Below are 15,115 nucleotides of genomic sequence, written 5' to 3'. Positions count from 1 at the left end.
GCTTCATCTTATGACTGATGTGGCAATGATCAGGGATACTGGCTGGTGACAATATGTAAAAAAAGAAAAATTTATAATTATTATTATTTTTTCTTTTTTTTAATACACTGTGGCCAGAGTAGTACAGTGTTATCATAATGATACTATATTACTCTGGGGAAGTGATCAGGATTTTTTTTACACTGTGATTGCTTATAACAGTGATGATCACTCCTTTTAGCAATTCATTTTATGAATGGTATCCGTTCATTGACAGGGTGTAAAATTTTGATAGCTGCGATTGGTCACAGCTATCACATGGTACATCATAGAGATCATCCCAACAGTACACAATGAATGGCTATGAATGAAGGCCATCCATTGTGTAAAGCTGTCATGCGATCACTGTGATTGGTCACAGTGATCACATGGTACTGGGGCCGGCCCAGTACAGCAATCTGTCATCCGCTGTGTCCAGTGGACACAGTGGGTGACAGGTAAAGCTAGAGGGTGGTTGCTAGGGTGCACAGAAGGCATGCGACTGGGAGGACATCATATGACATCCACTCAAGATGGGAGAGCTCCCATTTTGCCATTATTTTGCTATAGGCCTAGTGGGAAGCAATTAATGCATAACACCTGCCTAAAGTGTCCCTAAAGCCAACTTTTAAAAAAGTTTTGGGTAGACTCTGGAAGGGGTAGAAGCTCTGTTGGCTTTATTATTGCTATCTCTGCAGAGATTCAGCCGTAGGTCACCAGGACAGAAAGTGATGAGCTTGCAGAATTTTATGGGTGTTGACTGAACAGAATGGCACTGGAGACACTCTGTGCTTTAATGCAGACCAGGAAACACAGCTAAATGGGAGGTTCTTATCAGCATTATTGTTATGGGTCAATGGCTTAAAATACTGAAGCCAGGGGGTCAGCGTGACAACAAAACACATTGTGTGGTCAGGCTCTTAGGGGTCCAGAAAAAGTAAAGAAAAGAGGGCGCACCGGCCTTGTCCATTATCCCAAGTAAATTTATTGATAAAAACACTGTAAAACTACTCACAAACATGTGGAGAAATATTGCTTGTAAAGGCCAAGTATTCGTGGCAATCAGTCCTGAAACTAACAGTCTCCAGATGGCAAAGGGGGGGACATCAGGACCTCTGCTGGCTGACGCGTTTCGAAGGAGTAGACTCTGAGGAAGAAGGTATTCCTTTGAAACACGTCAATCAGCAGCAGTCCTGAGGTCCTCCCCTTTGCCATCTGGAGACTGTTGGTTTCAGGGCTGATTGCCACGATTAGGTGACTTTTACAAGCGATATTTCTCCACATGTTTGTGAGTAGTTTTACAGTTTTTTATCAATAACTTAACTTGGGATAATGCACAAGGCCGGTGCGCCCTCTTTTCTTGACTTTTTCTGTGACTATTAGGATATCTCCTATCCTGGAGGACAGCAAGGCCAGAGAAACTATCACTTGAGTAATAGATCACCCGGCATCACACTAATGCGCAAGAGTGTTTGTTTGCTGTTATCTTAGGGGTCCAGGCAGTGGCAATGTTTTTCTGGGGAAGAAATCAATATATTTATGTGGAATGGGAAAAAGAGGGGGGGGGGGGATAGGTGGGGTTCTGTAGTCTAATAGGCAAGGCTAACAACACTGATTGGGATTTTAGTGCAGTAGAGGCAATCTGTTGTCAGCTCAGAAAAAAATACTATACATGCACTATTTTTCATTAAATAAACTTTTTATTGAAACAATTTAAACAATTTTAAGAGCTAGATTACAGATCATATTGCCAAAAAAATTAAATTGCAAAGATAAGCAATTTAATGAAGATTCCAATATACTGTCCATCCAGAGTAATCGAGGATCCTATACCAGTACAACCTGTTTATCTGAGCACTCACTCAAAAAGCAAAAGTAAAAGAACATATATAGTCAGTACAAAGCATCAGGAAACAATGCAGCGAAGGACAGTGATTATGCAAAGGTGAGCGTGCACAAGGTAGTACCCCCATGTCAAAAACTTGGATGAAATGTCCAGAAATCTGTATAATTATTAACATACACTTTAACTGTGAAGACCACCACAGGTCTCTTGCTAAATTTAGGTACAAATGCCCACCTCTGTGCCGCCCTTTAACCAGAGCAGTGGCCCACAAGTACCATTATGTCAAATACAGCTCTGCCTATTCATGTACTGTATTTTAAATACACCTACTCTGTGAATGTCCACTTTAAGCCAACTGTTTTGGTCTTAAATCAATCAGAAAGTAAAGTCTCTAATATCAAGATTTTCTTTTCACAGCATCTTCTGGCCAAGTTTGACACCTTCCAGCACCAGATGGAATCAGCCGGTCAGAGGGTGTCTGGCTGCCAGCAACTTGCCAATCGTCTGCTTGACCAAGGACATTCAGAATCAATGCAAATTGTGCAAAAGCAGAAAGAGCTACGGTACATCCTAATCCTATTTCTTATATAGTACTGGTCTCTGTTTCAGTATGCTGATGACAGTTATTTATAGCTGTGTTAAAGCCGTGGTATTTGATTTGTGTTATGCTGCAATATGCATGGGGTTGAATCGTATGGTGACAATTTTACTTGGATTTTGTAACCTGTAATCTGTTTTTTTTTTTTTGGTGTTTTAATAATATAATAACCATGCCTGTATTAACCCCGGGGTAAAAATGGCATTTGTCATGGGTTAACCAAGGTGTTTATATTGTTTATTAGCATCTTTGTGTTCTAGGATGATTTGAAATAATAGGAAAACCTTTCTGATTTCTGGTTCTAAGTTTATGTTGTATAAAACATTTTTAAAAGTCTTACAGCTAAACTCTCCTAATCAAGATAAATTGCACTTCAGGAAAGCAGCACATACAATTATATATAATTTATAATTCTGTGCAGCCAGGTTTGTAATTCATCCACCCTTGGCAGATGCTTAAAGTGCATCTTAAGTGAAAAAGGTTTTCTTTTTCTCTCTCCATTTGTCCTGATGACCCAATAATTTGTGAGGGAAATCCAACATTTTGAATGTGTCACTGGAATTGTATACATTTGCATTGTCTGTGGCATGGAGGTGGGTTGAGGGCATGTGGCTTGGTATGATTCAGGAGGGGGTAGACGCCCGCTCACCCCCCCCCCTCCCCTTCCTGGTATGGTCTGGTATGGATTTTGCCGTTTTTTTTTTTTTTTTTTTTTTTTTTTTTTATTATTTAATGTTGGCTTTCTTTTTCTTTTTTTTTTTTTTTTTTTTGCTGGCAATGTTTTTTTTTTTACATTCAGCTGTCAGGGGGTAAGCCCGCTGACAGCTAATGACTCATCTGTTGTTAAAGTGTTCACCTTTTATAGAAAAATCTGTAAGGTGAACTTACACAGGACCCCTCCTCACGCCCCATCACGCTGACCTGCAGAGCGGCGATCTCCCGTTCAGAGCCCTGGTATAGTTGCCTCAGGGGATCGGGGCTTAGAAATCCCCTTGGTATTCACTCTTCTTCTTCCCCGCTGAGAGGACGGGCTACGTGAGTTCTGATTGGTCGATACTGCCCATGTGATGGCGCTGACCAATTAGAATGCTCCTAAACATCCCTCCTGACCAGGTACGTTTAGGAGATTAAGGTCTGGGGATTTCTAAGCCCGGAGCCATGAGGCTATAGCAGGGCTCATAACGGGAGATCGCCGTGCTGCAGGTCAGTGGGACAGGGGGAGGGGGTAGGGGGTGGGGAGGGGGTCCTGTGTAAGTTCACCTTACAGATTTTTCTGTAAAGGTGAACTTACCCTTTAAGGATGCGGCGGCCGGTCTCCTGGCCCTTCCCTTAGCAACCAGTTAATCATTGGTTGTTAAGGACGCCAGTGGCATTCGCATAAAAAAATAATAAATTTAAAAAAAGTCTGCTAATTGCTGGACACTGGCATTTAGCAGAGTTTAGGAGCACTTAGTAGAGTTTAGGAGCTGTCAGTGTTTTTTCTGCCAAAACGCTGCTGCTCCAGAACATACTGGCCCTGTTTTTTTTTTATAGCTTCTAAACGCCTATTTCACTAAAAGCTCCTAAAATCCGTGTGCATGGACATATAGAATAACATAGAGAGGCATTTTGAATCTGTAAAAAAAACACCTAATGCTGTTAAAAGCGGCATTAAAAGCGCCCTGTGTGCATGAGGATTAACAGTTAAAGGCTTAGTTCACCTTTACAAATGTAGCGCTCTCCCCAACCTCCAGAAGCCTGGTAGTGACCCCCAGAGACAGGGAGGGCTGACATTCCTCCTCAGGGTGCAGGTTACTAGGCATGGTTGGTGTTGTGCAAGGTGGAAAGATGGGTGCCAGTCACTTCTAAAAATGAACAAAGAGAAGTTTATTTCTCTTAACAGGAAAATGCGGGAGAGAGAGGTAGGGCACAGGACACCCTTACCAAGTGCAATAGCAAATTGGCAGACTCCTCAGACAATTAGTAGTACCAGGCAGACAACAATACAGAAAATGAGCCTTTAAGCTGAATTCAGCAATCTATATTCTATAGCAACAGCTATCTCCTGTAGCAACAACTTAACTCACAGTATCCCAATGTAGTTCCACGGATGAGTTCTCTCTGAAGCTTTCCCAGCCACTTCATAGTCCTCGGCTTATGAAGAATTTCCTCTGGTACTTCCTCAGAACCCCATCCCTCTCAACCTGCCACCGGCAACAACAGGTGTTGACCCTCTGGCAACTTCCTCTCTCATGCCTCCCGGCATCGATCAGGCTCCCCTTAGGCCAAGCCCCTTTACACGTGGTTAGGCTTCAGGCTTCAGGCCTACACCACAGCTGCTGCTCCTCATGCACCCACCCAGTCCGGATGGAAAGAACCCCGATCACCTGACCTTCTCCCGGTATATACACTCATAAGCTGAATCCACGATAATTCATCACACTGATGCCAAAGGTAACAGTGCCACCTGTTGACAAAAGGGAGAAATCACAGTTAACGCCAGGCTTAGGAGAAACCCATTTGATCAATAGACCACAAACTATCCAGGCTAGCTACCACCTAGCACAGCTACATTTACTAGCAGCCCTGTTAAGAACAAGGATGCTACACAAATAAAATGCAGAAAAGGGGCATCAAAAAATTAATTGTGCATCTTTGACAAAAGTTGAAAAATGCCCTTTCTATAAGTATAGGTAACAACAGTACCTCAGGAAGCCTGACTGAAATAATCCTAGTGTTTGCATCATCCCATCCTGCCTTGTTGCTAGGATGTTACTAAGACATATCAAGCTATTACTTCAAACCTCCTCACAGCGTTTGAGAGCTTGCTTCTGTAATGATGAATGTTAACAGTAACAACTGGGCATGTCTTAAGAACAAGGCAGGACGGGATGATGCGGTTTCTGGGAGTATTTCAGTCAGGCTTCATGAGGTAGATAAATGGCCTACATCTATATCAAGGGAATTATTCAACTTTGGTCAAAGCTGCACATGTTGTTTCTATTTACAGACGCCCCTTATCTGCAAAAAGCAGTTTTTTTTTTGTTTTTTTTTGTAAAGGTAAACTAAGCTTTTCAGCTACAGCTCTTGACCCTTGCACTTACTTGAAGGGGTTGTAAAGGTTCGTGTTTTTTCACCTTAATGCATCCTATGCATTAAGGTGAAAAAACACCTGTCAGTGACCGTCCCCCAGGCCCCCCGTTTTACTTACCTGAAGCCTCAAACTTGTCCTACGGGGATGCGCCTTCACTCTGCCCCTGTTTCTCGGCTGTTGATTGGATAGATTGATAGCTCCCGTTGCAGTCAATCAAATCCAATGGCACGGCCGCCAGGGGGGCGGGGCCAAGTCCTGCATATGGACGGTGAATGCTGGACTCGGGAGCGCGCCGCAAGGTAACCCCCCCGGGAAAGCGCTTCTCCCAGGGGGTTATCTGATGCGGGGAGGAGCTGAGACAGCCGCCAGGGGGACCCCAAAAGACCAGAATCGGGGCCACTGTGTGCAAAACGAGCTGCACAGTGGAGGTAAGTACGATATGTTTGTTATTTAAAAAAAAAATTACCTTTAGTGTCACTTTAACCTTATTCCTAACACTGTGTTACCTCCTTCTGCAGTATACATCTCTTGTCCTGTGCCTAAACCATAGGCATTGAATTCTTACAACTCTGCATTGAAAACCATCAGTGCCAAGATATCAGTGCTGAAAGCAAATGTTTCTATTGGCATGAAATGAATAATCGTTAATTGCCATTTTCAGGCACATTTTTACCACTTGATCCATCTGTGACTAGTTATATTCAGAACCATTTTTTATGGGTGTACAATGATGTGTGGTTTTTATATAAGACCCCGTGGTGGGTCCTGTACATCTGTCTTCATCTGGAATTGATATGACTTTATTTTAATCCTGTGACACAGTCAGGTTTCTGTTTATAAAGAATCAGGAGATAGATTTGCCCTTGTTCCATATTCAGTGGTCATAGGACAGCTGCTCTTGGTTTAGCATGTCACACAGTAGGTGAGTCCAGATCTGCAGTTAATCTCCACGGCTCCTGTATTTTTTCAGGCACCTTTGAAATCTCAGGTGAAGAGTCAGGGAATGTTGGCCAAGGAGAAGCAGGGATTAGCTGCGTATCCCTCGATGCGCTGTCTTTCCAAGATTAAATGATGGTGGCAATTGTAGCGTCTTCCGCCTTCCGTCTTTAATTAGACAAGTTATTCCAAGCATGCAGATAGAACGGATACAATTCTGCAGCTGCAAAGTATGAAATGGACAAGTCTGGTCAGAACTCTGTAATTGCCTTTGTGAAAACCTGAGTTTCCTTTGATTTTTTTTTTTTTTTTTTGACAATGCTGATGGATTGTTTTGACATTAAAAATCCTGTGGATAATCACAAAATATGAAAACACTGTTTACTATGAAAAATTCTCAACATTTTTACATGCTTTGATACTCCATTACAAAATATCCACTTCAGCTCTGGAAGATTTACCCCCCTTCCTGACCAAGCCATTTTTTGCGATACGGCACTGCGTTATTTTAACTGACAATTGCGTGAGCGTGCAACGTTGTACCCAAATAAAATGTATATACTTTTTTCCCCACAAATAGAGCTTTCTTTTGGTGGTATTTGATCACCATTGCATTTTTTTTTGTGCTATAAACTAAAAAAGAACGACAATTTTGAAAAACAACACTATTTTTACTTTCTGCTATAACACATATTCAATATATAGAATGTAAAAAATTGAATTTCTTCATAAATTTAGGCCAATATGTATTCTGCTACATATTTCTGGTAAACAAAATCCCAATAAGTGTATATTGATTGGTTTGCACAAAAGTTATAGCGTCTACCAACTATGGGATACATTTGTGGATTTTTTTTTTTCTACTAGTAATGGTGGCGATCAGTGAGTGCAATATTGTGGTGGACACAATGGACGCTAACTAGCACTTTTGACACTTTTTTGGGGACCAGTGACATTATTAAAGTGATCAGTGCTAAAAATATGCACTGTCACTGTACTGATGACACTGGCTGGGAATGGGTTAACATTGGGTGATCAAAGGGATAACTGTGTGCCTAGTTGGTGTTTTTAGTGTAGTCTGGAAGGTGCTTTTACTAGAGGAAGGCATAGATCCAGTGGCGGCTGGTGCTCAAAATTTTTGGAGGGGCGCAAACAAACTGCAAAATGCTGAAAAAAAACCTCAATTGCAGCCACTGTGCCATCAAATGCAGCCACTGTGCCCATCAATTTCAGCCACTGTGCCATCAAACACAGCCATTGTGCCATCAAACACAGTCACTGTACCCATCAAACACAGCCACTGTCCCATCAAATGCAGCCATTGTGCCCATCAAACGCAGCCACTATGCCATCAAACACAACCACTGTGCCCATCAAACGCAGCCACTGTGCCATCAAACGCAGCCACTGTGCCATCAAACGCAGCCACTGTGCCATCAAATGCAGCCACGGTGCCCATCAAATGCAGCCACTGTGCCATCAAACACAACCACTGTGCCCATCAATTGCTGCCACTGTGCTATCAAATGCTGCCACTGTGTCCATCAAATTGCTGCCACTGTGCCCATCAAATGCTGTCACTGTGTCCATCAAATGCTGCCACTGTGTCCATCAAATGCTGCCACTGTGCCCATTAAATGCTGCCACTGTGCCCATCAAATGCTGCCACTGTGCCATCAAATGCTGCCACTGTGCCCCATCGAATGCCAAGCATGGCGGTTGCAGGTCACCTTTTTTGACGCCTATTAGAGCCTATGGCTCTAATCAGGTGCTTCAAAAACATCCCCCCCGCCACTGTAATGCAGGCATCCTGGCACCGAAAAAGGTGCCGGGCGCCTGAAATGGGGGGTGGCAGCGGCGACCATGGATAGATTCATGCCATGCGTGAATCTATCCATTGGTCTTAGAGGGGGTGGCTAGAGAGAGGGGGTGGCGGCGGCGCCCGTGCACCCTTAATGGACCTTCCCTACTGACAGAATGTGGATCCGCCTTGTTTACATAGGCAGATTGCCGTTCTGCTTGTGTACCGAATGATCAGCGGGTGCCGGCAGACATTGGGGATCAGCTTCCACTGTGTAGAATCACAGTGGGAGCAAACTGCCGATGACGCGCACTCGCGCCCATTACCCGGAAGTGCAGGATCACATATATATACAAGATCCGGCGCAGTGCGGCCGCCCTGTAAAACTAAAACTGCTATAAGGCGATCCGCAAGCGGATATAAAAATATTCTTTGCATTAAAATTAATATATTTTTTTTATTTTGTCACATTAAGTAATAAGAAAAGCATTGTCTAACAAGTGACTTTTATTTATCATAAACTAAGGCTCTCTTAGTAATACACCATTTTAATTAAAAAAAAAATCTGAAATGTTATTCTGCTGCATGCTAAGCTCAGTGATAACCTGTAGATGTCACTGTTGCTGCCCACAGAGAATAGCAAGGCATGAGAAAGACTTAGGGGTTTATATATATATATATATATATATATATATATATATATATATATATATATATATATATATATATATATATATATATATATATATGTGTATATATATATATATGTGTGTATATATATATATATATATGTATATATATATATATATGTATATATATATGTATGTATATATATGTATATGTATATATATATATATATATATATATATATGTATATATATATATATATATAGTAAACTTTATTGTTGCTGATAGCAACCAATCAGCTTACAATTGTCACCTCTGTAGTGGAGAAATGAAATTGGAATAAAGTTTTTGACATGTAATGTCATCTTCAGCACACTTTCCATAGATGATCCCCTGTTGCATACAGTATGCTCTATAACCAAAAGCAGTGTCCACTGCTATGGGTTATAGCACTTTGCACATGGTAATTACTTGTCGCCCTGATTTATTGTAAAGGCCTGAATATATTTCAGATAATTTCTTCCCATTCTGCTAATATGTTGGTTTTTGCCTGAGGCACCTAAGGTCAAAAGGAGCAGTTAGATAATTTTACACTTTTTTTATCAACACGGACAATCCCTTTAAAAATGACAATCAGTGTAATATACAGATAAAATATACATAAGGGAGCTGTTTTGTCTACCAAAGGATTTGCATGTCTGTCAATGCTGTCCTGAGATTTACACAGCTCCATCTAAGGTTGCCACCTGATAACCAGGCACTGTTTTACCAAGCTCTTTATGCTTAAATCACATTGGTTTAACTACACATTTTGAGCCATTTCCAGTGTTCACAATAAACTGTGCTAACTTGTTGCAACTTCACATGCTGTCACTTGCTCCTACATATCCCCTGTTCTGTTTAACAAAAAGATAGCAACCCTACACCCACCACACAGCACAACCCTGTCTGCCAGGGCAGTAGACCTAAACTTTTTCTTTACTGTAGTTAAAGTTCTTCTGTAATGCAGAAGGTTTACTAAAAAACAAAACAAAAGTGGAGCACATCTATGGCTCCATTCACACTATGATTTTATCATGTGACTTTGGACATCAAAGTTGCATGACAAGTCACAGCTCATTCTTTTCAATGGCACCCATTCAAATCAGTGCGACTTAAAGTCACGGAAACTTTGAAAAGGTGCCTGAACTACTTTGGTGCGACTTTTGATGCGACTTAGATCTATTGAGTGTAAAATCAGGTCAAAGTCGCGCCAAAAGTCGCCTCAAAGTCGCGATGGAAATCGTGTGACTTTGGAAATGCGGTAATATGAATGGAGTATCAGCAGATGAACAGATAAATTGGAATCAATGTATGCAGCTCACCTTGGCGAGTGGCCGAGAAAAACAAATCGTGTCTGATAGCAGGAATCCACAGTGAATATCCTAGAGGTCTTCAAAAAATCTGGATAAAAAAATGGGTGTACCACACTCAACACCAATACTGCTGGGTATTGGGGGTAAAAACATGAATCACCATAACATTGGATTTAAAAAAAGTCCTAAATTTATTAAAATCAATAAAACTCAACATATTTCAGAGCATGCAATGTTCCCTCTTCAATGAGAAATGCATGCTTCAAAATGTGTTTCGGGTCTGTGGCTGAAAAGTATTGAAGCCATACACTTCCAGTCAAGTAATATTTTCAGAAGAGGCACAGCAATGGCAGCCCTCGGACTTTTATGCTAGATCTCTAAGCTCCCACTTATTATTGTGGTATATTGGAATTTAAATCCTTCAATCCATCATGAATGCTGCTGCCAGACTCATCCACCTTACCAAATGCTCTGTGTCTGCTACTCCTCTCTGTCAATCTCTCCACTGGCTTACGCTCACCCAACAAATTAAATTAAAAATACTAACAACTACTTACAAAGCCATCCACAACTCTTCCCCCAGCTACATCACTGACTTAGTCTCAAAATACCAACCTAATCACCATCTTCATTCTTCTCAAGACCTCCTGCTCTCTAGCTCCCTGGTCACCTCTTCCCATGCTCGCCTCCAGGACTTTTCCAGAGCCTCTCCAATCCTATGGAACGCCTTACCCCAACCTGTCCTATTATCTCCTACTCTATTAGCTTTTAGACGATCCCTGAAAACCCTCCTCTTCAGAGAAGCCTATCCTACCCACACCTAATAACTTTATTTTCATTTTCTCCATCTGATCATCCCCCACAGCTATTACCTTTTGTTCCATTTGACCCTCCCTTCTAGATTGTAAGTTCTAACAAGCAGGGCCCTCTAATCCCTCCTGTATTGAATTGTATTGTAACTGTACTGTCTGCCCTCATGTTGTAATGCGCTGCGCAAACTGTTGGCGCTATATAAATCCTAAATAATAATAATAACACACAAGAAAAGTATGGCAGCAGTTTTTTTTTTACCTTACTGCTTTCTCTGCAGTAAGGTAAAAAACCTTCTGTTTTTACCCCCCCCCCCCCATATGTTTACCTAAGTCCTATCTGGATCCAGCGCTGTGCCTGAGAGGAGTGGTTCTCTCCGCTCTCTCTTTCCTCACTGCCCATTGGCTCCTGCTGCTGTCAATCACAGCTTGTGAGGAGAGAGCACGGCTCAAGGTCCATCCTGCATGAGTGCCCCTATATCAAGCAGTTTGAGAGGAGGAAGGAGCCAGGAGCACCATTGGGGGATCCAAAAAGAAGAGGACCAGGTAAGTATACCATGTTTGCAGGGGCGTAACTACCACCATAGCGACCCATGCGGGCGCTATGGGGCCCACAGCCGAGCAGGGCCCAGTGAGGATAAGAGCAGCCAGGGGAAGAGTCTCCCAGCCAGGGGAAGAGAGAGGAAAGGAAGAGGCGAGCTGTCCGCATCAGCAGAGAGCTGAATTGCCCGATGTAAGAGCTTTCATTAGAACTTCCAGTGTTCCCGGGGCTCACGTCACAAAGCTCCACCTTTTGGCCCGGTGCCTTTGATAGACAGAACGCCGATCCAATGCGGGACATGTGACGTCATCAAAGGCGTTGGGCCATGAGGTGGGGCTATGTGACGATTAGCCCCGGGAAGACAGGAAATTCAAATGAAAGCTATTACAGCGGGCAATCCCGCTCTCTGCTGATCCGGGTGGCTTGCCTCTTCCTCTGCATAGGTGGGGATGTATGGGGCACAGGCAGACCAGGCTGTATTGGGCACAGGTTATGCTGTATGGGGCACAGGTCACGCTGTATTGGGCACAGGTCACGCTGTATTGGGCACAGGTCACGCTGCATTGGGCACAGGTCACGCTGTATGTGGCACAGGTCACACTGCATTGACACTAGGGCAGCTGTGGGGGGGGGCTGTTTGCAGGGGGGCCCCATACAACATTTTGCTATGGGGCCCTGCTATTTCTAGTTACGCCCCTGCATGTTTGTTATAATTCTCTTTACAATTACTTTAAGTAATATAACTAGATCTTGTCTTTGCCCCAGCCTGTAACTGGACAGTGAAGAAAGAGTACACCAATGAGCTCCTTTCTCTGTTATTCTGCTCTCTTCTCCTATCAGCATGTTGCTTGTTAGTATATGGGAACTGCAGCACAACCAATTGTTTTTTTTTATCTTTTTGATCTCTCAAACTCTCAAATACAACTTCTTACATGAAAAAAAAAAGTGATTAAATTAGATCTTTTATATCTGCTTGAAATTGAGCTTCGAGGAATGAAATCTTGACTCAAAAAACGCCATGTGCTTGGGTTGCATTAGAAATAACATGCTTTTGTGAAAGGGAACCAATCATGGTGGTTTAAGTTTTAAATCTGTGCATCATTATGAATTCTCAGTAGATTTTGCTAAAGTATTAAAAGAAAAGTCCTGTTTTCAGAAGAAAAGTGCTATATGTGTTTGCAAGTTTTTAATACTGCAGTTTTTACACCTGTGTGATGTGTTAATTTCCTCAATTTTTAGAGCCTCATGGGAAGATCTTCAGCAGCTCACCAAAGAGAGAGGAAGACGTCTTAGGGATGCTGAAGCTGTTCATAAATGTTTCTGGGATCTAAACGAAGCCCTCACTCAAGCTGAGGTAAATTATTTCACTCTTGTTTTTAAGTCCACCAAAAAATGATATTCATGTTTAAGGTAGATGATGCAAAGATAAACCATCTGACAATTTCCTTTATTTCTCTGGGACTTTAGTGGTAAGACATTTGTGAATGCTTGAAATACAGGGTCTGCACGCTTGTGGTCATACTGAGGAGTTCTCATGGTCTATGTTGGATTTTTTCATCTATTTTATTATATGGAACATGAAACGGAAGGTGCGAGAACATGCAAAACTCCCAGGTGGACAGGAACAGTCAAATTATGTTGAAATGTTCAAGAGTCTAATTCAGGTCACCAGCCTGCTCTATAATAAAATAATAATTTTGGACTGAGCTACACACAGTAAGAGCATTTACAGGTGCATCACAAAAAATTTGAATATCATCAAAAAATTAATTTATCTCAGTAATTCAATTCAAAAAGTGAAACGGGTATATTATATTGATTCATTACACACAGAGTGATATATTTAAGGCATCTCTTTCTTTTAATTTTGATGATTATGGCTTACAGCTAGTAAAACCTCAAAATTCAGTATTTCAGAAAATTAGAATATTACATAAGACCAATAAAAAAATAATTTTTAATACAGAAATGTTGGCTTACTGAAAAGTATAGTATGCACTCAATACTTGGTCAGGACTCCTTTTGCATGAATTACTGCATCAATGGCATGGAGGCTATCAGCCTTTGGCACTGCTGAGGTGTTATGGAAGCCCAGGTTGCTTTGATAGCGGCCTTCAGATTGTCTGCATTGTTGGGCCTGGTGTCTCTCATCTTCCTCTTGACAATATCTCACAGATTCTCCATGGGGTTAGGTCAGGCGAGTTTGCTGGCCAATCAAGCACAGCGATACCGTGATCATTAAACCAGGTATTGGTACTTTTGGCAGTGTGGGCAGATGCCAAGTCCTGCTGGAAAATTAAATCAGCATCTCCATAAAGCTGGTCAGCAGAGGGAAGCATGAAGTGCTCTTAAATTTCCTGGAAGAGGGCTGTACTGACTTTGGACTTGATAACACACAGTGGACCAACACCAGCAGATAACATGGCTTCCCAAATCATCACTAACTGTGGAAACTTCACACTGGACCTCATGCAACTTGGATTCTGTACCTCTCCACTCTTCCTCCAGACTCTGGGATCTTGACTTCCAAATTAAATGCAAAATTTACTTTCTTCCAAAAAGAGGACTTTGGACCACTGAGCAACAGTCCAGTCTTTTTATTCCTTAGCCCAGGTAAGACGCTTCTGACGTTGTCTCATGTGCCCATGTCCCAGATACGTCTGTGTGTGGTGGCTCTTGAAGCACTGACACCAGCCGCAGTCCACTCCTTATGAATCTCCACCAAATTCTTGAATGGCTTTTGCTTCATAATCCTCTCAAGGCTGCGATTATCCCTGTTGCTTGTGCACCTTTTTCTACCACACCTTTTCCTTCCGGTCAACTTTCCATTAGTATGCTTGGATACAGCACTCTGTGAACAGCCAGCTTCTTTAGCAATGGCCTTTCATGACTTACCCTCGTGTCAATGACTGTCTTCTGGACAACTGTCAAGACAGCGTGTTTTGAGTTATTTAGCTGATTAGAGTGTGACACCATGAGTCTACAATATTGAACTTTTTCACAATATTCACATTTTTTAAAATACTGAATCTGATATTTTTTACTAGCTGTAAGCCATAATCATCAAAATTAAAAGAAATAATTTCTTGAAATATATCACTCTCTCTGTGTGTGTAATGAATCTATATAATATATGGGTTTCACTTTTTGACTTGAATGACTGAGATAAATTAACTTTTTGATTATATTCAAATTTTTTGAGATGTACCTTTATTATATGGCCAAAAGTATGTAGGCACCTCTCCAAATTATTGAGTTCAGGTTTTTTCAGTGAAGAGTACTCTTAAAGGGTTTGTTAAGGCATATATATACGTCTATGCCATAGCACACTGTGTATGTTGTATTTAAAAATGAGCGCTGTAAATACTGAAACTCAGCTGTCTTCAGGCCGGTCTCATCACTCGCGGCCACTTTCCAGCTCTGATAGATGTCTTCTGTGGGAGGGGCCGTGATCTCCCTCTGACGTCAGATTAAGATCACGTGGCCGCTGATCTCCTCCGCAGAAGACACT

The 15,115-nt window shown here is 41.9% G+C and overlaps 1 protein-coding gene across 1 annotated transcript in view; it reads left to right on the top strand.

The window, feature by feature from the left end:
* SPTBN5 (spectrin beta, non-erythrocytic 5) overlaps nt 1–15,115 on the top strand; it is a 367,667-nt gene that overhangs the window by 134,063 nt on the left and 218,489 nt on the right. The window contains exons 29-30 of the mRNA XM_073608935.1: nt 2,282–2,427; nt 12,844–12,958. Of these exons, the coding sequence (XP_073465036.1) occupies nt 2,282–2,427; nt 12,844–12,958 (261 nt within the window). The remainder of the gene's footprint in view (nt 1–2,281; nt 2,428–12,843; nt 12,959–15,115) is intronic.

The sequence above is a fragment of the Aquarana catesbeiana genome, linkage group LG13 (genome assembly GCF_042186555.1).
Source record: "Aquarana catesbeiana isolate 2022-GZ linkage group LG13, ASM4218655v1, whole genome shotgun sequence".
NCBI classification, from domain to species: Eukaryota; Metazoa; Chordata; class Amphibia; order Anura; family Ranidae; genus Aquarana; species Aquarana catesbeiana.
This window is presented reverse-complemented; position numbering and strand designations above follow the sequence as displayed.